This window comes from Eleutherodactylus coqui, chromosome 7 (assembly GCF_035609145.1).
Source record: "Eleutherodactylus coqui strain aEleCoq1 chromosome 7, aEleCoq1.hap1, whole genome shotgun sequence".
Classification (NCBI taxonomy): domain Eukaryota; kingdom Metazoa; phylum Chordata; class Amphibia; order Anura; family Eleutherodactylidae; genus Eleutherodactylus; species Eleutherodactylus coqui.
This window is the reverse complement of record NC_089843.1, coordinates 142,445,285-142,469,849: the sequence shown is the minus strand read 5'-3', so window position 1 is coordinate 142,469,849 and position 24,565 is coordinate 142,445,285. Positions and strand designations below refer to the sequence as shown.

Here is a 24,565-nt window from a genome sequence, read left to right as displayed (position 1 = left end):
TAAAAAAGCAGAATATGGCTTTTATTATTATGATTATTATTAAAAATAAGCATATAATAATTATAAGCTATAAGCACCACATAACATAAATAGGGTTATGGAACCGTGTTGCAACATCTGACACCCGCCTGCAAGAATTGGAGCTAACTGCCATTGTGGTCATTTAACTACTTAGATGCCACGGACACCTGTTTCCTTTCTCTACCTAGTAATCTGCACCTAGCACTCTTGCAACCCTTCTCTTGGGGAAAACAAGGCATCACATTGGACAGGCAGTAGGATCCAACCCATGAAAGTCTAGATGTCCTCATAGACACTAGATTGTCGGCAGCGGTGTATTGCATCTGCACGATCGGTGAACAAACATCCCAAGTCTATTAACAGTTTTCAGTTAGAAATTGCTGTGCACATTATTCAGCTACTACCCCAGTAAACTTGGCTGGGGGTCATTTCTCAAGCTATGTTAGAGCAAGTGAAGTTTGGTTTGTATTTTGCGGTAGAGAAGTCTTGAGTATCTTGTGGCGGTTTGTACGTGATTACAAACATGCTAACTGATCTTCGTTTAACAGCAGGAAATTCTCTACCAGTATCCTGTGTCTGAAGCTTCACAAAAGTTGAAAAGTATCCGAGGACTATTTCTAACCCTGAGTGATATGCTGCAGAATGTGACAGGAGGCTGTATTGTCAGGTAATGGTAACCATATCTCTGCTCCAGACATGAACCTTTTGGTCACCTCTAGACGATTGAAGCAATTCTCCCTCTCTGAAATAAATGAATTAATAACCACTATTACATAAAAGTCCTTAAAGGCGTTGTCGGAGAAATGGGAAAAAATTTTAAAAAATGGTGTAAAGAAAAAAAAACCTGTGTAATCAGTAGGATGAAAAGATAACTGAATACCTTTTTAGTAATTTTATAACTGCTCATTTTATCCAGGGGGCCATCATAGGGGAATGTAAATGGCTGCTAAATACAGATCCCGTCTTGCTTGAACAGGTAGTGTCAGGACAGAGAGCGGACAGGAAAATATGAGGGACAAGCCTTGTAGGAGATGTAATGCTGAACATATTGGTGGTCCCCTTCCTTTCTCAAGCTAGAGCCCACCTAGAGCAGCAGGTTTGGTCTCCTTTTACATCTAGGTTTTGTGGCTTTGAAAAAAGATTAGGAGTATAGCTATAAAGGCTTGTTCACATCAGCATTGGAGGTTCCGTTTGTAACCTGCATTGCTGAATTTCATAAAAAAACAGGACAAAATTGGTGAAGCATGCTGCACTATAATCTCCTATAAAATGCCAGAAGCCTGGTTGGAAACTGACCTTGCCCCTTTATAGTCAATGGGATCTGTTCAGCACCATTCAGTTCCATCCAATGTCTGTTTCATTTAGACACTGGGTGAGGTTTCCTGCTTCCACAACACAGCAGAAAAACGGAACTCAAAAATGCCAATGTGAATGAGCACTAACTGTGATCTAACCGGAACATTTAGAAACGCAGACTGGAATGAGAGCTGCTGGTTTCTAGCTCATCTATCTCAAGCTGTAGTGTAACTAGAACTGCGATCCTGGTCTTTTTTTAAAGTCAAGATTCTTGCTGCAGTTCAACCTAAGATAGAGCCATGAGTAACAAGGATATATCTCATATGTTCTTTGCTACGGAAGTACCTCCCTGCAAGGACATACAAGATACACCCCTGGCAGGAAAAAGGGTGAAAGGGGTTTCCCCATCTAAGTCAAACATTGCAAAGATGGGAGTGCCGGCCAATACACTGTAGCTACCAGTGGCCAAGATTACAGAAACAGCCAAGTTGGCTGTCCTATGCTGTTTCTGTTACTCCAATACAGGTGATTTGGAGTTACAGAAACAACATACCACAGATGCAGTTTCTGCATCTCAGAAGGTACTGAACAGTGTAGCTTACTCTGCTGTGTTCCTGTAACTTGAAACCACAAACACTGGCAATCTGCAGCCAATCAACATGGACATTTCACTGGCAAAACGGCTGTATTACTGAAGTACAGGCACTGATTAACTGTGTAGCAGCCCCATGTTCCACCTGGTGTGTTGAAGATGATGTTCCTGGATATCACGTGACCACTGCAGCCAATCAGAAGCTGCAGCATCCCCATTCTAAACTCCTGACATCATTGTGCCCAGGATGTGAGGGCTGATACCAGGAAACCGGGCAGTGACAATGCAGCCTTGATTAGCTGCGGTTGTCATGTGATATCTGGTGACATCCTCTTCAACAGCAAACAGCGGGGCTACAGTAATGGATTGCGGAGGCAGAGGATAGGTAAGTACAACTGATCTTATTTGATAACCGAACAACCCCTTTATTAATATAACCTGAAGGATCAATGTACTGTATATATGTATACATATTCAGATAAGGGCAGAATGTAACACAGCCAGTAGTTGTAGGCAGGAGTCCTGCACATCAAGAGAGTCTTCTCTTTTCATTCACATTGCGTAATCTAATTTTTTTTTTTAGCACATCTCTTATCTTGAATAAGAAGTTGGTCCACGTTTCATACTGGAAGGAGTCTGACCATTTATTCCTGATTTCTCTTCCAGCAGAGAGGTGAGGGTCAGTCTTGTAATTCTTCTAAACGGGATCCGTTGCAGTTGATCCTTGTTTTGGAGTGTTGGCAGGAGAATATGGCTATGAGTGCACACTGGGATTCTAATTCCATAGTACATTGCTGACCACCTGCAATTCAGTGTGTAACTGTTATTGGACCGTATTAACTTGTGCAGACATGACCAGCTAGAATAACTCAGATCAAAAAAGTTCTAGCAGATAGTTTTACAATGGTGTTCCAATCCAGTGGGCTCTCTACAAGTAAGCTCGAGACTTGAATAAAGGTACATTTACACGGGATGACCATTGCTCCTGTGCTTTCACACAGGGTAATTGTCATTCAGAGAATTGAGGTAGAGCGCACCGCAGATCTCTTCCTGCCGCCCACCTCCATTCCCTGCAACAGGCAGTAACTCATAGATGAATGACTGCCTGTTTACACAGGCCAATAGTTGTTGGTTTTTAGGGGAGTTAAAACCAAGCGATTCCGACAATTTCTCGCTCGGCGCCCTCTTGGTGGCCGTGTGTACACAGGCCAACCACAGCCCAAAATTGCAGTTTCCAGCTTTTATTCAGGTGATTGTCCCCCCCATGTAAAGGTGCCTTAGGATGGTCCAGAATAATAAATAACCCGGCACTTTATCAGGTGTCATTGATGCTACATTAAGGGATATAGTACTGCTCCAAAATGCCTTTTTGAAGATGAATTGTACTATTAAATGTCTGTTTGTTTTTTGTCAGAATTTCACTTCTACATTTGAAGAACATGACGGCTGATGTAGTCAGAACATTAAAGTTCATGTACAAGTCCTTGCATAGGTAGGTGCAAACAAGTCCTTTATGTGATGTAAAAACCCGAAGCATATTATCATGCCAAGTGAGTTGAGATTTTGTAGAATTCCAAAGGCCATTCTTTGGGGTCTCTCCCACAGTGTTTTTGTGCATGCTATATGGTGTACAGCCAAATAGATTTTTCATAATGAAGTTTCCCTTTTCAGGACCGTATTGTGTGCATTTCTTTGACTTGGGTTCCGCTTTTCTGTTGCAGGGCCTTCTGTCAAGCGGAAAATGTGCCTCGTCTTGATCATTTCTTTAGCCTGTTCTTCCAGCGAACAGTGAGGCTGTCCATTTTACGGACAAATACAAGCCAGGGGCCAGAGTTCTATGATGCCTGCAGCTCCCACTTAATCGATAACCTTCCAGGGGTCCGATGGCTATCCTTGCCTGAAGACATCAAGGTATGGAAAACATGACTTAGAAGCTGCCAATCCTTGTTTATGATTAATTTTCTTCCTTAACCCGTTAAAGACCGTCCTACTGACTTTGGCAAAAAAAACTCCAGCCCCTAGGAGTTGTCGTTTTGCTGCAAAAATCTGCATGCAGTTGCATCTCAGACAGATATGCCCCTAAGAGGGGTTCCCTTGGCCTATAAAAAGGCTCTCAGAGGCTCCTTGTATGTAGTGACCTCTTTTTTTTTTTTTTTTTTTTTTGCTTGTGTAGAGCTTGTTGACCTCTAGATGCCGCTACAATGTAATCAAAGAGATTTCGCTCCATTAACACATTGAGAAGGGCGCATTATTGGAATTCGAGAAGCTGGACTGTCATATAGACTGCCCGGCATCTGGGCCGTTCTGACCAGACTGTTAGGAGGTGTCCGGACTAGTGGATGCATGAGGGCACACAAGGTGACCGGGCTCAGGATACTCTCAACAGACCACCAGTAGAGAGGTCTGATCGTCCGACAAGCATGAGCAGCTCCAACTGTTTTGTTGTCCACCATCCAGAGACAGGTGGCACCATTATTACCGCCCCCTGTGTCTGTCAGAACCTTTTCCAGGTTGGCTGAAAGACACTTGGTATCATGGCGCCCATTATGTGTACTGCCTTTGACACCCATTTACAGTCGCTTTCATTTGCAGTGGTGTCATGATTATCAAAACTGGACTGCTAGGGAATTGATTTGCGTTGTTTTGCAGTGACAAATCCAGGTTTAGTTTTGGCACTGACTGACGGCCATGTTTATGTCTGGAGAACTAAGGGTGAGTACCTCAATCCTGCATTTACTTTGGAGTGGCACACTGCCCCCACTGCTGGTGTGATGGTCTGGGGGGCATCGCACACAGCAGTCGGTCACCCCTAGTAGTGGTACAAGGGACAATAACAGCTCAGCGTCCTGCAGCCACATGTGTTCCTCTCATGGCGGCTTCCAAGAGGGATCTTCCAGCAGGATAATGTTTGGCTGCACACACAAGGAGGTCACAGGAATGTAGCCACAACATTGTCACATTTCCATGGCTGCCCGGTCGCCAGATTTATCACCAATAGAACATGTATGGAACCATCTGGGATGCCAACTTTAACAGCCTACGAGTTTGCACGATCTTCTAGGGGCTCAACTACAGCAAATGTGGACCAATATGCCGCAGGATAGGTACAGAACCTGTATGTCTACATGCCCATCTGTATCACATCTTGCATCTGAGCCGAAGGCAGCCCAATAGGGTACCAGAGCCTGCCTTCAAGTGTTCAGTTTTCTGCAAGAATTCTTCTTTTTTCTGATCTTATACTCAAAAATCAACATTACCATCACACGTATAAGGTTTTATTCAATTTCGACCCGAATATTAGACTTTTTTCATTCTTTTCAGGCTGACTTAAGCTTGATGGGAACAAACCATGTGATATGAGCCTTTGAACCCGCACCACCACCCCCCGCCCACAGCTCCGCCTGTCCTGGTTACATGCTAGGATGCATTTCTGGTAGATTGCAGATAATGGCCATTTTGTTAATTTCCTAGACTACCCCTTTAATTTAGTTGCAGATTGGCCAGGGTAAGCAAGATCTGACTGTGGATTTACAACATTTGCACAATGTTATGCATGTACTTTATATAAATGGGTTCCTAGGAGGAGCTTAACGTGTGCAGACGACTGTCGTCTAAACGATCTGCAGAAGCGGGTGACGTCACAGCTAGCTGTTCGCGCTCCTGCAGAGCGTTTAGACAGGCAGATCACTGCTGAGTATCGCTCACTTCTCGCTCAGCACTTGACATATATGAAACCCTAAGCGGGGAGCGTTCAGAAGCAGCGAGAAGCGACCAAACCAGCGATGACTTTTATACTGGATGAAACTGAGCAGCAAACGAAAAGTAAATGAGTAATGCACGATGGCTTGGCATTTAGACTTCACGATTATTGTGTGTATTCGTTCATTTGAACTAATTTTGTGCAGCAATGTTTACATGTAAATGGCCCTTTAGACTGCTCCGCTCCCGTGCCCGGTCCCACTGATCGTATTCTCTTATACAGTAGACTTGGCTCATTCTGCCATCTGGGAACGTTGTGTTTGCTATAAGACTTTCACTGGAAACGGACCGGCTTCATCTGTATCCTCTACAGTTCAGCTGAAGTCACGAGTTTTCCCAAAGTTGCTTTGGGTCACTTGGGAATCTTAATTAAAGCTGAGGGGAGGTTGTGCCGGATGGATATTGGAAGGAATCAATCCCAACTTGGCTCGTTCAAGACTAAGTTTACTCCGCCTTAATTTTAGCTGGCTGTTTTAACTAGAGTTGCATCGTTTGTACTGAAGGATAGATGCGCATTGTATTCTGAGCTTGTTTAAACCGCACATCGCCTAACAGGGAACCGGACCCAATCTTTTCACTGCCAGTGAGGCGCAAATACTTTGACACTCAAGGTGTCTAAACCTCCCAGTTGATCGGCATAGAAGAGCCATGTGGTATCCTTATAATAAACGGAATCTAAAAAAAAGTGCACCGCAATAAGTGGGTTTCTGTGCATTATGAGTAATATCAGCATGCTGTCTACCATCTATTACATAAGTGATATAAACAGTCTAAAGATGGACACAAACTCATGTTTGGTGCTATCATTTTGAATGTAAGCTCAATGATGTGTTGTGGCACAGCAGAGAATATGTAGCTTATATCTGATTGCAAACATCGGAGCTAGTAAAGAGACTCTCAGCATCTTTTTGCACCCCTTTGTGAGGGCAGCATACGTTAATGACAGTCATGCTGATTACAGTGATATCTCTGCTGTGTGGATCTCTGCATTAGTTTTGGAGAAACTTGCCTTTTATCAGTTGCTGCAAATGCATAGAGGACTACTTGAAGTAGTACTGGATATTCATGAGCTGCAGGCCAACTACATCCACCCTGCCCTCCAGCCAATCATTGACAGTTCTCTGCTTATTACTGTGAGAGAGCTGCCAATCATTGGCTGGAGGGCGGGGTGGGTGTAGCCAGCCTGTAGTCCATGACCATGCAGGACTAGTTCTGTATGGCTGCTACTAATAAAATGCAAGTTTCTCCAAATCTACTGCACAGATTTAGTGATAGGCTCACTGGTTACTTACAGCAGACATATCACTACCTCATGGTGCTCTCAGTGAGGGCTGAAAAAAGATGGCAACAGTCCCTTTAAGGCATATGGACATCATAAAAGAGGGGTGACTTGCTCAGAGCCCCCTTATATGACTAAAATGGAGAGCTCCCATGGAAAATGATGATAGTTGGAATACAATGTCTGGACAAACTAGGATTCCCCAGGCAAAATCTTCTGTTTGCCATGGGAGCCAAGAGCTGGACCCTCGGCAATCAGCCGACCACCGGTGCAGCTCCTCTCAGAAATATTGAGGAAATCGCCATCCATACAGCCTGGCATATTCCTTTTAGGGTCAGCACTGGGCATGCGCCTTTAGGGACCCATGTCACATCATAGTACCGGCTTAAGCTTACTAGGGCTAAAGCCCCAGAGCTTGTGGAAGACGATGCTACCGTGGAAGGACTGCTATATACACGGCTATGTGGAGGGCATAAACAGCACTGTCCTCCAAGTCCTCCTTGTTACAGGTCAAAGGCGTGTGTAAGCGGCCGTGTTTGTCTCGCTCCATGTAGTGTGAGGCATGTAACAATACTCCTGCTCACCATAAAGAGTCAGGAAGCTGTTTTTATCATTCCCAGAGATGCTCTAATGTACATTTAAGTAACCGTTATTGTGTGGGGTTTAGACCCAAGGACTGAAATGGAAAGTAATAACTTTCCAAGAAACTAGAGTTTGCCCAGTCCTAATTCTCTGAATATAAAGGCCCTCGCACGACGTTCAGGTCAAAGTATAATGTTTCTAGGAGACACCGGAGCAACTAATCTCCTTTTATTAATAATCTGACCCTGTGTAGAATTTGCTTGTTCGGTTACTAAGGTGAACCGTAATTGTGTTGTAGAATTGTGGAGGGAGTCACATTTCCTGAATTTTACAGCAAACTGTAGAGATTAGCAGGAGGGTTTTCTATAACCGTGGCAGTAAATCTGGAGGACATGAAGCCCCTACAGCATGTTGGCTCAGGATGGGTCTCTGCTGCCTTTTTGCCTAAAATGAACCTGTTCGTGTTTCACCTATTGAGTAACTATATCACTGATGTGTAGAACGTAATCGCAGCACGCTTGTCTTGGCTCGGTGTGAAGTCTTATTATCATGTGCAATTAACAATTCGCTTACATGTTGACAGCCATAGGTAGTGTGACATTAATTGAGGTTGCTGTCACAGTTGACCTTTTTCTGTTCATCAGAGAGTAGTTGCTGTTGCGTATGGAAAAGCGGCACATGTAGCACTCAGGTAGGAGGTAAGCCTGTGACAAATAGAGAAAGGTCAACTGTGAGCGAAATGTCAATTAATGTCCTCCTACCTATGGCGGTCAATATGTGAGTGTCTTGTTAATTGCACATGATGATAAAACTTCACATCAAGCAATGAAAACACTGCTGTGATTACGTTCTGTACTTGAATTGGCACCACCAGTCCTTCACAAGCACCTCACCTTTTCATACCTAGGGGTGGCCAATCTACGTTTATATCAACTGACGTAGGTTGGGAGCGGTGTCGTCTCTCCTTAGGGAGAGCGCCAAGAAGATGTGTGGAGACACACCTAGAATGGTGAGTGGGTCGGGATGCCCTCCCCACCCACTCAGTATTCTAGGTGTCTCCACACACCTTCTGGGCGCTCTCCCTAAGGAGAGACGACACCGCTCCCAACCTACATCACAGGCCTCTCACCAGCTAAGCCTAAAACCTACTGCATGCTGATGAGGGGCAAACACCCTGAAACAGTTATCTGTGTATGGCTTTCTGACACTGATTGTGTCCCCACATGTAAGTTCTATGTAACATATTGTTTCTTTTTACTATTTCAGACAGAGATTGATACAATACTGAGTGATTTGGAAGCGCTAGACTTTGCAGAACTGGTAAGTGCTTTACAGAAGCTGCAATGGAATGGATACTATATATGATGTGTGATGAACCAAAATGCAGCTAACGTTCACTTCAGAATGGCTTGCTGACCATTTTTGTGCTGAGGAAAGTGGAAATTAAATGTTATGAAATAATATACTAAGGGTGGATTCACATCTGCGGCGGAACCTCCAGCCAGAGGTTCCTTCACAGATGGGGCTGAAAATACTGGAAGTAACAGCACTGCATGCTGCGCCTTTTCTTCTGCCCAAAAGCTGGGCGGAAAGCGGGTGGACCCCATTATAGTCAATGGGGTCCACCTAATGCTTATCGCCGCTCTGCCGCAGACCTTCCCCTTTCCTGTTCCCCAAATGGAGCAGGAAACCAGAGTCCCTAGCACAGATGTGAAGGCACCCTTACAGGTGCAGTGAGACATTGTCACGTGTTTTGGTACTTTAGTGTGGAAACGCTTGTAGAATGTCAGATGGACAATTACTGCTCTACTGCATGTTCTCACGGACTCCTCTAGTTGTGTCTTGTATCACCAGCTGCGGATGTAAATGTGCTTTAATGACTGCCTTCTCCCATTACAGTCTGAAGATTACTATGAGATGAGACGGTTGTACATGATTCTAGGGACTTGCTTGTTTTACAAGGTAAGTTTTGAAACTGTTAGACCTAAATATTGTGACAGCAAGTGATACATTGTCGTCATGACATGGTACAGCGGTGTGAGGCGCTCCTAGCTCGTCGCAAGATGAAGGATTGTAAAGGTCCAGAATCTGATTAACCTATGAAGGTAGAGAGGTTGTGAGCAGGTAAGTAGCAAATAATAAGCAAATGACATTGTGCTCTGAACATTTGGGTTTGTTTGGTGTTTTTTTTTTTTTTTCTTTCTTGGGTAGGGCAGGTGTCGTCATGTATGTATGTACTTTTTTAATATGATTAAAGTTCTCCCTTCCCCCCCCCCCATTTTTAGGGTTATCTGTTGGCTAATCACTTACCCAAGGAAGATCTGATTGATGTTGCCCTTTATTGTCGACACTATTACTTGTTATCATTGGCGTCAGAGCGGATTGGGCAACTTGTGGTATGGAGGGAAGTGTATCCCTATTATCATCTGGAGAAACCTGGATCACTAAGCAGGGATGAATACAATCAGCCTGAAGCAAGGTACTTCATTCTCATCGTAGGCCTGGTAAGCATTTCTCCAAATTTAGGATCCCGCCATTTTGAGACTCCTTTTATTCTGTATACAGGGTATGGGTCCTCGTAATATTCTGTGTATCACTGATGATTTAGTTGCTTGTAGTTTATAGTCCTCTTAGTTTTGCTGGGATAGAAACATGCATGTGTAGGTTCCTAATGAGCTTGTGAGGTGTGTTTATAAATATAAGTCAGTCTGAACAGAGAGAGATGCAGTGTAAAGTATAGAGTAAGGACAGGGCAACCTGAGGCTGTGATGAAATTTGTTGGATTTAAGACTACCTCAAATTCTTATTAGAAATTAATAAGAATATAAAAGTGTAAGTTAATCTTTGCTGGGATTTTCTATATTATTAACCTTTAAAATCCCAGAGGTTAACAAGGTAAAGAGGGGCCTGGATGTCTGTCTTGAAAAATATAGTACAAGTTATACATACTAAATTTCTGGAGATGCGGCTTGAATACAGAGATTTATTCTTATTGCCCTATTTAGAATTAGGAATTATTTCTTGTGTTGGGTACAGGCATCTGCCATAAAGTATTTATCACCTTCTGGATCAATATGGTGGCATATGGATACGAAAGAAAACAATTCAACACTGTGCTGTAAGCCATATAAAGGATGACTAGTAATTCTTAAGAAATTATATAGTACCAGTGTTTCTGGTGGCGCGGTGCACCACACAGCTCTGCTACATGCACGTCACACACACACAGCACTCTTATATTTACATCCCATACAGCTCTGCTACATACATTCTTCATTAAAAGAAGCACAGCAGGTGAATGATCACATGACTGTGACATCATCACAGGTCCTGTAAGCATACGGCTGCTGTATTTGTTAGTATTCCATCCCCTACAAAATCCCACAGCCTCAGTTGCTATGGAATATTAACGAATACCTACCTATACAGCAGCCGTGTTTACAGGATCTTTTGATGACATCGCAGTCATGTGATCAGGGGTGGAGCATGTAACGCACGAACGGACAGGTCGACGTTGGTAATTTGACTAATGGCTCATTTACACTGGCCGATTATCGTTCAGGATTGTTCAAATTCACACGCTCCCATGAGAATTTGAACGATAATCATCCCATGCATGCAGCGACTGTATGAGACTTGTTCGGTCATTCCGTTTCTGCATGCAAGTCTCACGTAAGTTTCTTGGCCATGTGAAACCTGCCTTAGGGCTTGTTCACGCAGGCATAAGCGCATTTCGATTGCACAAATATGCCGCATGCTTGCGTGACCAAAAATCGCTTATGCTCGCACTTTTCAGCTGCTCCGGTGTGTGTGCGCTTATACTTGTATGCACCACGTTTCATACGCACACAAAAAAAATATGCGCAAAATCCCATTGATAATATGCGTATATGCACAGTGAATACGCAAGTTTTCTGCATAAGTCGTGTGCATTTAGCCCATTGATTTCAAAGGGCTTTTGCGGTAAACAAATGTGCACTAAGGTCATGCCTCATATTTTTTCATAGGGTTGTACCGTTCAAGAAAAAATATGCTCATGTGAGTGAATCTATTGAAATCAATGGGTCTATTCTTCACTGTGTATTACACATATGTGAAGGAGCCCTTAGAGTATAAAATGGTCTTGTCATGAAGGTGATAATCTAGTGGGTAAGTCCCTAGTGCTTGACTGTGGTTCAGAGGTACAGTATGTTTCTGAAACTTCCAAAATGGCAATAAAAGTTGACAATATAATTTGTTGGAGGAGAGGTTAACAGACTCCTCCTTTCATCTGACATAGAAAAAGTCCAAACTTCTAGTCCCATTCAATGTCAGCAGACAGGAAGTACCAAGAACTGGAAATGACATCACCCTGACCTAGCTGGCCACAGGAAGTGCCGTGTATTACAAATTCAGGGAGTTTGTTTTTCACAGATGGGACTCATCATGTGTTCCAAACACGGGAAGCTTCAGATCCAAGAATAGAAGCACCATGTGTTTCAAATACAAGAAGTTGATGTTCCACAAACAGTAAATGTGTAGACTAGAATATATACTTTCCTAGCAGCAACTATTTACACGACTGCTCCTCAAGCTTGGTAATAACTAGCTTCGCTTGCGGCTGTCGTAGGCCAATGTCAACTATTTCAAACAGCCAGCACCTGCCAAGTTTCGAGCGGGCTTTGCACTCCATACACCACCCATAACCACCCACCATACATTTTACAGCTTAAAGGGGTTCTATCATTAAAAATAAAAATTCTCTACTCTCCTATTCCTCCCTCGCATCTTCTCCTGTCTCCTGCAGTCCCGAGGGGGTCACTTCACCTCCAGCTGGCTGATTCCTTTGCTTCATGTGACGTTCAGCACATTGACAGGCAGTCTCCTTCCTGCCCGGCAGTGTACGCTACATCACTAAATCACAGTCTGGCAAGGAGTGCCAAGCTACTTCAGAGACTGCTCATGCATGCTGTCTCCGCAATAGATTAGCAATTCTTCCTAGCCAGTGAACGCTACACCACAGGGACGTGACCTTCACTGACCTTCAGGAAGAAGAATGCAAGGAATGTAGGCTTCATAACAAGCCAGCCAGCTAAAAGTGAGGTGACCCGGTGAAATGGACAAGATCAGGAAGGAGTAGGTGCTGTAAGGAGTCTGCTTGTGGAGGAGTAGGTGAGTACAGAATTTTTTATTTTTTTTGACAGTTCCCTTTAAGGTATATAACCTGTAAATAATGGGTACATTTTAAAAGCTAACTTGGTCAGTGTCCTATGAGCCAAGGACATTTTCCTTACACAGAGTTTGTGATTTTACCACTTTAAGCTGCACTCACCACTATTTTAGTAGCACAGTCTCAACCTTTTTAATCTTCAATTGTTCCTGAATTAAAACTATAGGAATTTGCTTTTTTTATATATTTTTGTTAACCTTATCAACTACGTAACCATAAGATCTATGGATCTCAATATGTAACCACAGACGACTACTCAAACAGAAGGATTAGTGTGTGTGGCTAGATTCTGATAGGTGGCACTATAGAGGCATTGCTCCATCTTCCCATTTGCATACATTTCCCAGAGGAGCATGCATGGCTTTACAAGTCTCCTCACTAGATGCTCTCCCTAAGGGAATACCATACTTTTCCTGACCCATGTTGCAGGCCTCTCACTAGCCAAGCCAGCAACCTACCGCACACTGATGAGGGGCAAACACCCCAAAACAGTCTGTGTGTATGGTTTATCTTTTCTTTCCGGAGCAGTTTCTGGCTTTGGCTTATATTCCCAGTCACTGATACAAGGCTTGTTTAAAGATCTAACATTGACTTTCAGGAATGCTGCCTTCCAATAGGTGGCGCTGTAGAGGCATTGTTCCATCTTTCCATTTGGTTAGATTCTGAGATGGCAGAACTTTGAATGACATGTGGACAATCTCATCGAAGCTGAACCTATACTTTCACTTTATGAATTCCTATTTTTTCTTTTCACTAGTTATATCCCTGACACTAAACAGTCTTGTATAAGAATTGTATGGGATTCTTGTTTGTATATACAAAAGTTTTTATGTCATATGCCTCTTTTTGACAGAAACACTTGATGATGTGCACACTACTTGAAGCTGGTGGCTGCACATCTAAAGCAGTTGGAAATCCAGGGCCCGACTACATATATGTAGATCAACTGAAAGCATGTCTTCTTCAACTGGAAATGCTGGACATGAGTATAGAAGAAAGGCTAAACGCATCTCCAATCCCCTGCTTATCGTGTGCCGATTGGTTCCTGCCTTCTTCACGGGATAAGTTTCACAGTGTTGTCAATTCTGTTATGATGAATAAACTTCCAACTCCCAAGAAAGCCAATCAGACATTGAGTAGGAAGACTCTGATTCCCGAATCCCAGACTTCTTTAAGAATTCGTAGATCAAGTCCTACTCGGAGTAGTGGAGGATCTGATAATGGTAGTGAAGGTTTAGGAGAAAGTACTGGTGTTGGATTCCACTCCATTTCAGACATGACCCGAAAAGTTGGAAGGAGGGAATCGCAAGGCTCGGGAGGCTCAGAAGGAAGTGGAGGGAGTGGGAGTGCTCTTAAGGTATGTATTCATTGTACTGGAGTCACTAGTGCACCTTAGCACATTCAGAAAAGCTGTGAACTGTATGTGCATGTGATATCCTTAGGCTCATCCCATGTTTACATGTCACTACTCAATAGCCTCACCTCTGCTCATATTCTGTACTGATCCCAAAGATATTTTGCCATTTGGTGTTCTTAACCCCTTTACGACCAGTGGTGTACATGTATGTCATTAGTCTGCAGGGTGAGTATGGAGTGCGCTTGGGAGCTGAGCTTGCTTCATACCCAGCAGCTATCAGCTCTTTCATAGAGTTGACCTCTTAGCCTCTGGAGCCATGATCAGAGCTAGCTATTAACTATTTAGATATCCGACTGAAGGAAGGGACTCCCTCTGTCTCCTGCATGGCCCCTACTGACGAGATCACAAGGGGCTGTTGTGGTGTCATGACAGCTTGGTGCCTTGTAAAGGTCCCCAGCGCTGCCATAAATGTTTGCCTATTAAGCTTTGCCTGTATCAGGACTTAATAGGATGCCTACAGAAATACAATAAACTGCAGTACTAAAGTATTGCAGTTTATTGCATAAAAGATCAGACCATCACAAGTGAGTATTTATGGACAATTTCTCAGTGACTAGTTTATCAGACAATCACAAGTTTAAATCTCTTATGTGGACTAAAAAGGTACAAACTAATTTAATAAAGAAAAAATGTTAACTATTAGAAAGAAAAATGGTAAATGTTCAAAAGAAAGAAAGTTAGAAAGAAAATCAAAATAAAATGTAATTAATATTGCCGTGTCTGTAAAAGTCCAAACTAGTAAAATATTGCATTATTTATCCCACACATTAAACACTGTAAGAAAAAAAACCCTACTGTTATTTTAAAAAATGGCATAAAAAGTGATCAAAAAGTTGCATCTATCCCATAATGGTACCAATAAAAACTACAACTCGTACCGCTGAAAAACAAGCCCTCACTCAGCCTAATACACAGCAATATTAAAAAAGCTATGGGTGTCGGAATGTGGTGACAAAAAGTAAATAAAAATATAACCATACTGATCCACAAAAGTTACCATCTCATGTTTACCACATGTGAGCACTCTAATGAAAAATAAAAACCTTACAGCATTTGGAAAGCGGAGATGAAGATACGAGACTAAAAACCCAAAACAAGGCCTGTCTTTAAGGGCTTAAACTGGATGAAACTTTCTGGAAGCTCAAGGGAAACTTGAGAGATTTTTTACAACATATGTTTTAGTGAAATCTATAATGTGCCGGAGTGTGACTGATTACTATTCAACTGTTAATGTGTAATGAAATGTAATTTCAGATCAGCAAGAAAAAATACTCCCTTCCTAATCCTTTTAATTTGGGAAGCTTGAGAAGGAACCTGTCTGAGAGAGAGGCAGAAGATCTGTATAACACTGTGAAGTAAGTGGCACGTGGAATCCGTCAAGCCTGATTACATTGGAGGCAGGAGAGATTTGGGGGCTATAAAGTTATTTATACATTGACTAGCATTGTCTACATCAGGGCTGCTTTTCCTGCTGGGGGCTTTACCACCCAAAAATGGTGATCCCTCAATCAGTGGTCAAAGCCCATGCCAGAATTACATGTGTTATGTCATTACTGAATGAGAGATTGCTGCGGCCTGTGAAGCTGGAGTGATGGGTCTATGACAAAACTGCCCTCACAACAGGAAGACCCCTCACTAGTAAGACCACCGGAGGACCTGTCAACCTATTATGTGTATTTTCTTTTAATAGGGGAAAATCTGGTGACAGGTTCTACCTGCAATGTTAATCTTCTGATGTAAGGTATTAGCCACAGCTTATTATATGATACGTTTCTATATTCAGAATAAATCATCGACATCGTGTCATTTCCCCCCCCCCCCCCCTTTTTTTTTTTCAAGGTTAACATCCGGATCGGAGAATACGCTTTTTCATTACATGTACCTGGAAACTGTGCAGGGAGTGTTCATCTCCCCAACACACAGAGAGGTGGAGGACCTCAGCGGCGCCATTCACCCACAGCTGATCAAGAACTTCCATCGCTGCTGCTTGTCCATACGCTCTGTGTTTCAGCAAACTGTCACGGAGGAGGTATATTTCTCTTCACATATTGGTTACATACGCCATAAATACAACGTTTCTATTAATAAATATGACATAAAGGGGTTGTCTCACCACGTTTTACCATTCATGCAAACACACCAGCGGCGACTCATCCTGAAGTGTGTGGCAGCCGGTGGCCACAGGTCCACATCCTGTCCATTCACACCAGTGGAACTGCTGGAGATAGCTGACTGTGAAATTACATGTTTCATCTTTTAGAGTCTCTTTAGAAAAATGAAAGAAGCAACATAATTGGCTGCTATAAAATCTGCACTCGTCTTGATGAATCTCAAAGAGAATCTGTTGCCTACTTTTAGCCCTATAAGCTAAGATGGGCTAAAAGTAGGTGTAACGCTGAGTCTCGGGACTGTAAGTGTTATACTTACCTTCTCCGTCGTCCCCCCGATCTTTGTGCTAAAGGCCACCGCTCAGTGGCACTGCTATGTAGTCCGCCTGTTCTAATTTTATAATGAACGGACTACTTAGTAGCACCGCTCAGTGCATTGCAGCGGTGACTTCCAAGGTTCACAACGGGGTAACGACAGGGAAGGTAAGTAGAACACTTACATCCCCAGACTCAGCGGGTCATCTACCTTTAGCCATAAGCTTAGCTATAGGGCTAAAAGTAGATGACAGATTCTCTTTAACTGTTGAATTGCCTTACATGTTTACATAGTGGTTTAACCAAAATCCCTACTACTAAGTGTTGGCCATTGAGCAGATTTAGTGTTTCTTTTCCTCCATAAATAAAATAAAAAAAACTGCACTGTCTATCGGCGCCATTTCGCCTTTTAACCCTTTCCAATCTAATGTCGGGCCTGCCCCGACATCATCATTTTCCTCCACAGCTCCGATGTGGGGGCAGGCCCGACACTGCAGTGCAGGAGTGCATCTGCACCCGATCGTCAGACACATCGGGTACAGATGCACTCCTGCACTGGTCCTCATCGAGGACCCCTGAGGAGAAGGCAGAAAGGGTTTTTAACCCTTTCTGCCTTCTCCTTTACACATTACATAGCGCTCAATTAGCGCTATGTAATGCAAGGAGATTCCGGCCGGTGATCATGTGACCGCCAGTGTCACCTGACCCCCAGCTGTCAGATGATCACCGAGCCGGGAGGCCGAAGGGAGAATGCGGAAGTATTGCTGCCGCATTCCGCCCGATGATCATGTGACTGCCGGGTGTCACCTGACCCCAGCTGTCACATGATCGTGGAGCCGGGAGGCAGAAGGGAGAATGCGGAAGTATTACTTCCACATTTTCCCCACTGTGTAGTGACCACCTGCACCCTCCTGAACTCTGTCAGATCAGGAGGGTGAAGGGAAAATGTATTTTTTCTCATCCATTCTCCCCAGCTCCAATTTATTTGGAGCTGGGGAGAATGGATGAGAGAAAATTAATGGATTGGAAAGGGTTAAACCATGTGATACCCTAGTTCATGTATTGTCTGTCATTATTATACATGTTGCTCGCCTGGATATAAACTGATCTAGATAATAGACCTCATGCTGTGTAGACCAAATCCGGCTTTCTATGCATGTGAAGAATACTTTTCATTAAAACCTTATTTAAATCTGCAGACACGCAGCAATCCCGCGTCAGACGTGTGCAGGGACTTTGCAGGCCTCGGTCCCGTGAAGGAACATGGTGTTTTATTCGAATGTTCTCCTGAGAACTGGACTGACCAGAAGAAATCGCCTCCCAAAATGTCTTACTGGGTAATTGGGTAAGAAACAGTGACTTTTTTTTCTTTTTTGGTCAATGATGTGATAACTGGAGTTCTGCTTCCAATATAAATAATGCGATGTACGTTCACACACTGGTTTGGTTATAGTTGAGCTGAAGCATTTAGTGAAATGTTGCTGTGATCACTACAAGGCAGCTGGTTGCTATGTAGACCGCGAAAAGGAGCAAAGTATGTATTATTAATCAAGTGCTGGTAGAGAACAATCATCCTGCATACATGGCAGATCATTCATGTGGAGCAGACGTATATCACAGCTGCCTCTTTCTTCCAGGAGACTCTTCCTGCAGCCCCGGCCGCAGGAGCTCTATGTCTGCTTCCACGACTCGGTGACGGAGGTGGCTGTGGAGCTGGCCTTCAAGCTGTCCTTCGGGATGCCACTTTAGTGCTGGCCACCAGGACTTCCCTTCATCGGCATCTGGTCCAGTTTGCCTTATTACACTTGCACTTGAGACAGAGTTTTACGGGTGTTTCCTGTGGTTTTATAGATTACTTCTTGTAGATCTGTGTGTTGGCATTTTGCTTTTTTGAAAGAAAATATTTAAATTGAAATATTTTTTTTTGTAATGAAGGTTTTTTACGGTTACAATTTCTATTGTATATTTGTTACTGACTAAACAGCCCACAATTACTGGTTTTATATTGTACTTGAAGCTGACCTTGTCAGAAAATAAAACGCTTACATTGAGTTGAAATGAGTCGCTGATTTTTATATTTTATTTTTTTACATTTGTGTGATTATGCAGTAAATTGGCTGTAATTGGCTGAGCGCCGTGGTGCCCTGCCAATCAGAGCCAACGCTCGATGAGCCAATCAGAGGCAGCGCTTCCTAGAGGCAGGGATTTTCCAATCCCCAGACAGAAAACATGCCTGAAGACCAGTGTCGGGAAGAAGATGCAGCAGAGCCGGACAGCGCCTCCAAGTGATGTATGGGAGGGGGGGGGGGGGGGTTGATGGATGAAGGTGGGTTTCTGCAGGTAGGGCTTTGGTAAGACCACGTTTTAGTGCAATGCGATGCAACAGAGAAGGGCTCCATAGGGAAATATGGGCTACAAAACCTCGTAAGTCACGGGCATATCGTGAAACCTGCAAGGCTTTTGACTTGCAATGTCGCATGCTCCAAAACATCGCAAATGTGAAGGTAACCATAGGAAAGCATGGGCTTCGCATACATGCGATTTTGTAGCATTGTCGCATCGCAAGAAAATCATGCAACTTTGCCGCCTGTGTGAAACAGGCCTAAAGTCCATGTGCAGAGTACCAAAACAACCACCAAGTGACCCTTGGGCGTGAGCACAATATGAATTGGAAGGGACAGTCTTAACACCTGTTTAATATGGCCGTGTGTTATTTACCCAAGTTCTTACTCAGCTCTGGGAGAGAAGGCTAGCCCCCCCCCCCCCCCCCCTCTTCCTATTCATTTACCTAAAACAAGGTTTCCAATAATATATTCGCCCGAGATGCCACAGTGTGGCCGGATGGCTGCGGTGACCTCAGTCCGGTCGGGACTTTATTTTAAACACTGAGAAGTCATCTTCAAAAACTGACGGTAAAACTGAAGCATCTTATTTTGTTCAAATTGATTGGTAAAAGAAAAAAATGGATTGTACCAAATTCCAGGAAAATAGTCACAGATAGACATGGTCTTTTATATGGGGTGGTCTATGCGGGAGTTTACTGTAGTAACAACCAGGTTTTCTAAAATGTAAAAAAAACATTTGCAGGGGAACAGATGATGTAAAACAAAGAAACAAGTTGCAGACACAACTGCTGAGGCCAGTAATTGGCTACAGTGGCCCCACTTCTTCCAAGATGGAGCGAGGGTCCATTTTTTGTTTTCCCCTTTGTTTTACATGATCATCTATTCCCTGGCAATTTTTTAAAAGCTTCCGAAAGCCACCTCTTTAACCCTTTCCCATCATACCTAGCTGTAGACGTCCTAACTGCATGGGGTATGTGTCTGTAGCCATTCGCTGCATATGCTGTATGTGGAGTGGGCTCCAGAGCTGAATCCGCTCCATACACTGGGTATTAGCTGTCTTTGAAAGCCAACAGCTGTGATGGAAGCTAAAACTGACAGTGGCATCTAAAGGGTTAACAGCCACAATCAAACTTGGTAGCAGCATTTAAATCTGATCGCTCAGGATTTAAGTGTTTCAAATGGCCCAGCTGCAGTAAGACTGCAAGAGTGTCTTCTGGGAGTCATATCAGCCTGGGGCTTCTGCAGGCCCCCAGAGCTTCCTTGATTGTTTACCTATAGTCTATAATACGCAGCCTGTTAAAATGTAGTATAATGCAATACAAAAGCAATCAAAAGTTCAAGTCCTCTATGGGGGACTAATAGTAAAAATTAAAATACCAGCTGAATCCCATATGATTAATTCTGTCAGATAAAAAAATACAATGGCAGAATTGCGTGTTTTTGGTTACTCCATCTCCAAGAAAAAAATTGGACCCCTACCTCTCCCCCCGCCCCAAAAAAATGCATTTGCATGTCTTTTTTTTTTTTTTTTTTTTTTAATTTCGTCTCACTTAGAAATTTTTAAGTCTTCCAGAACACACGTTAAATAGTACCATTGAAAAATACAACTTGTCTCGCAACAAAGAAAAAAAAAAAACAAGCTCTCATGGAAAAAATGTTACCCTAAGAATATTTTTTGGGAAGTGGGAATGTCAAAGCTGCTGAATGTTGGCGCATCAATAAACCTTGCCCATGAAAGGGTTAATGGTTTTCAAGAATCCTACAAGAAAGTATATTTTTCTTTTAGTAGAGCGAGGAGTTCTTCTTGGCAGATTCACCTCTTACGTATATCCACAGTCTTAAGTTCCAGCGCTGTAGTTTGTATGTAGCAATTTCTACATTGGTTGGACTTCATTTGGCTCTTCATCAGCTACAACCTTGTATTTTCATTACCACAAATGACTGATTTGAGCACAAACTAAGTTATATTTAGATGTAGATTGCTGTTTCATGCACTACATGGAGTTCTGGGTGAAAATCTGATGTTTCAGAGAAAAGTCTTCAGATTTATCTCCATATATCCCCGAAGACCTAAGGATTTCATATGGACAGAATGTTCTGAGCTGAACGCTCCATGGTGGAAGTCTTAAGATCTCCAAGTGTAAAAGGAGTCTTGAGTTGATATCGAGGTGAAATGTTAATATCCGAATGTAATTCCTATGTAAAAAGTTCAACCCTTCGACATCCCTGATGTAGAACCTCATGTAGAACCCTCGGATCCATTATTTTTCTCTTTGAACCTTGTCCCAGTAATAAATCCCCAGACTCCTTTCTGGTTCTCCTTTAGTAAGGGTTAGTAAATCTTGTACATTGTATTGCTCTGTATTCCATATGGGTCAAATCTTATGTTCTCAGACATTTGTACAAATTTTGCCCTTAAATGTTTGCAAAAACTTTATTTTTTCAATAGATATTTCTGAATGATGAAGGAAGAATTGAATGTTAAAAACAATGCTGTAGGAAAAAAGACAAGGGCGTACACCCACATATTACACCCACATATTATCCATTGATGTGGTGCTTCGCAGCAATATTTAAATAGGTTCTTTGCTACATTTTGATCAAATTGTATAAGCCCACTACCACTTGACGGTGACCCCGATCTAAGGCGTCCCTACACTGCTGGGTGCAACACTGCACGGTGACCCCACACAGCACCTGCCGGAGGTGTTACCAGTTGCCCAACACCACTGCTGCCAGGCTCACCCCCATGGCTCTGAGTCACAGCACCTTAATAACCTGGGCACACCACACCATGCGAACAGGCCTCTAGAGCTTACCTGTCCATGTGTGCCCAGATATGGTCTGAGAAACAAGTAGGCAGTTGCGATCTATCAGTTGTGTCTGGGCACTGTTTTCATGTTAGCACTGCCACAGCTGATGCCACTTTTGGCATAATTTGGCGTCCAAAGCTGGACAGAAAAACGCTGCATCCAACATTTTTCTTGCACAATTGGGCATCCGGCATCAAGACTGATGTGCTGGATGCTACTAACAATGCTGTAGTTCTGGATTAGTTCTGGCATCCGTTTCCCTCCAATGCCAGAGGGTCAGACATATTGGAACTCGACCTTCGCCATGAACTGTAAGCAGTATTCATCGTATTTATGCTTCCACTGCGATATCAATAAATAGGGTAAAAATGGGGAATTGTCTTGTTTACTATTCTACCCACTAAGAGAAAAACTTTTTACTATAAAATGAAACCCCATCCATTAGGACTTATCACATTGTTCATTATACTAATACTGGACGTAGTTTACTAATTCATGAACTCTACTTTGGTGCCACCTAGTGGAAACTACTAGGTATTACATATATGTGTGTATTTAATAGAATTCTTTTGAAGAGGGACAACAGCTAAATATAGTCAAAGACCATTTCAGCATTTAAACTGTAGACACCCAAAACCGAATTGTATTTAAAAAACATAAATCTTAAAAGTCAAAGTATTAAATGGCAAAACCAGTGAGCAGGTATGTGCCCACTTTATGTGTAATAACCTGCAGCTGTCTTTATACAAAAAGGAAACCAGTGTTTTCCAGGAATCCTGTTAGATACTATCTGTAACTTGTTCGTGCAGCTTACCTCCCTCGTTCTGCTGTAGCTCACTAGTATCTATTATATAGTAATGTGCAAACATCCCATGTAACAATGCCTGGATAGTTTATTATACTTGTGTCCTGCTTTATGTTTTTCTCCCTCTAGCATATAACATTTCTATTTGTGGCCAAGCACGATTGAGGTAGTGATTATTGATACTTGTGTACACAAAGTACATAACTTTACAACAGAGCCTATGTAGAAACTAGTGTGTACCGGGCATTCTAACCAACCTTCGCTAACTTTAGGGTCCCCTCTTGTAAAGCAGCATTAGGCCAGATGACATATATAATAGACTCAGATGCATTGCTGGTTCCATCCTCGATGCAGAAGGCACCTGACCGGGCCTCTCACTGCCATTGCTGAAGCAGAGACCAGCGCTCCTGCAGACTTCCTTTTGTTTCTGGCGTTTTAGACGCCACCACGGTATTCCTGCCAACACAAAATTCCAGAAATGAATGGAAACCTGCTGAAATTAAGCCTATTCGTCTTCATTTCAGCAGATTTCAACAAGGGCAGTGATGACTTTCATACAGGGGTTCCTGTTGTAAGCCGGTTCACCCAGACGTATTTGCATGCGCAATATGTAGTGAATAGAACCCCTTGATCCCATGGGATTGTTCACATGCATGGATATTGCCTGTGCATTTCATCTGCACAAAAAGATAGAACATGCTCTGTTTTCCTGCGTGTTTGTGCACCAAAGGTCCCCGTCGAACCTGGAAGCACCCGTGTCGAATAATGGGAAGGAGGGTTTCAGCACTTCTGTCAGGAGCGACTTCTATATACCCAACAGCGGTGCCATGTCCAGAATCCCACAGACCCATATTTCGCAATCCAGGGCATGACCTCAACAGTACTTTATTGTATGACTAAAACAAGACCCATCAACTTGAACATAATCACCGGGACCATCGAGCAAAGTGGGGTTAGTATGAAAATAGACACCACATACTTCATCCTAAATGTTACAAACGCCAATATGGTGCATTCGGGTATGCAGTTGTGCAGCCAGTTTTTTTAGAGAAATTTGCAACTTTCCAAAGAAAGCGTTCTGTCTGATGGACGCCAGGATGACGCACTGTTCATGTATCACCCCCCTTCCCTCCAAGAATATCCATCAGAACATTGGCGATGAAGCAGAGGTTGATGGCAGTTTTTGCAGTCCAGATTGTTTGCAAGTAATTCGCTCCATTTTGTGAAGTCGATGACATCGGTGTTATTCGAACTACCTACAACAGGCTGGAGCGTCGCCTCAAAGAAATGGCGATCCATTTTAATTTGAGATTATAGTCAGAATGTCCTTTATTGCTTATAGCAACCAATCAGAGCTCAGTTTTCATTTTACGAGAGCTCATTAATGTATGAAAGCTGAGCGCTGATTGGTTGCTATGGGCAACAAAGTACATTGTTACTATAAGACAGCTTGATAAATCTCTCCCAATGTCGCTGAGGAAGCAGAGGGACATAATCTCCATTTGTTCAATCAGGGGCAAATGAGTGTCAGTGAGGAAGTAGCAGGGGGACATATTCTTCACTTGATCTGAGACATAAATCTAATGTCTCTTGCCCCCTAAAAGCAGAAGATGAAGTATACAATATATAATCAGCACGGGCAGACATGGACTCTTCTATCATCAGTTCTGTTCTTATAAGCATCTTTGGTGCATCAAGTCAGCAGTCGGAGGCTTCTGAAGTTAGAAAGTCAGGTCATAGGGGTCATTAAGCTCTGCCGCTGGGTTTGGCTTTCGGATGGCGGCTGAAACGGACATTAAATCGCAGATATGCAAGGATTTATAGGTACTCGGTCTCCCGCACGCCTGCTGGGGCTCCACGTGTTTTGGTCTCATCGTTTTTGTTCTGTTGAAAGAAACAGATTCAAGGTAAAAAAAACAACTAAACAAAGGACAGAAACCCTAAGGCCTCATGTCCACGGGCAAAATATGATTTAAGATCCGCAGCGGATCTCCCGCATGCGGATCCGCATCCCATAGGGATGC

At 43.1% G+C, this 24,565-nt stretch overlaps 2 protein-coding genes across 3 annotated transcripts in view; one reads left to right on the top strand and one right to left on the bottom strand.

Annotated features, from left to right (window-relative positions):
* The window catches only part of INTU (inturned planar cell polarity protein), a 55,007-nt gene extending 36,405 nt beyond the window's left edge, over window positions 1–18,602 (top strand). For both annotated transcript variants that reach the window (XM_066573771.1, XM_066573770.1), the window contains exons 5-16: window positions 570–688; window positions 2,493–2,582; window positions 3,324–3,401; window positions 3,631–3,820; window positions 8,796–8,849; window positions 9,429–9,491; window positions 9,815–10,033; window positions 13,592–14,095; window positions 15,410–15,510; window positions 15,995–16,184; window positions 17,778–17,923; window positions 18,216–18,602. In XM_066573771.1, coding sequence (XP_066429868.1) covers window positions 570–688; window positions 2,493–2,582; window positions 3,324–3,401; window positions 3,631–3,820; window positions 8,796–8,849; window positions 9,429–9,491; window positions 9,815–10,033; window positions 13,592–14,095; window positions 15,410–15,510; window positions 15,995–16,184; window positions 17,778–17,923; window positions 18,216–18,327 — 1,866 coding nt within the window. In that variant the 3' untranslated portion in view covers window positions 18,328–18,602. The remainder of the gene's footprint in view (window positions 1–569; window positions 689–2,492; window positions 2,583–3,323; window positions 3,402–3,630; window positions 3,821–8,795; window positions 8,850–9,428; window positions 9,492–9,814; window positions 10,034–13,591; window positions 14,096–15,409; window positions 15,511–15,994; window positions 16,185–17,777; window positions 17,924–18,215) is intronic.
* Window positions 18,603–23,410: 4,808 nt separating this feature from the next.
* LOC136572833 (cilia- and flagella-associated protein 337-like) overlaps window positions 23,411–24,565 on the bottom strand; it is a 47,942-nt gene continuing 46,787 nt past the window's right edge. Inside the window, exon 26 of the mRNA XM_066573769.1 lies at window positions 23,411–24,425. Coding sequence (XP_066429866.1) covers window positions 24,263–24,425 — 163 coding nt within the window. The 3' untranslated portion in view covers window positions 23,411–24,262. The remainder of the gene's footprint in view (window positions 24,426–24,565) is intronic.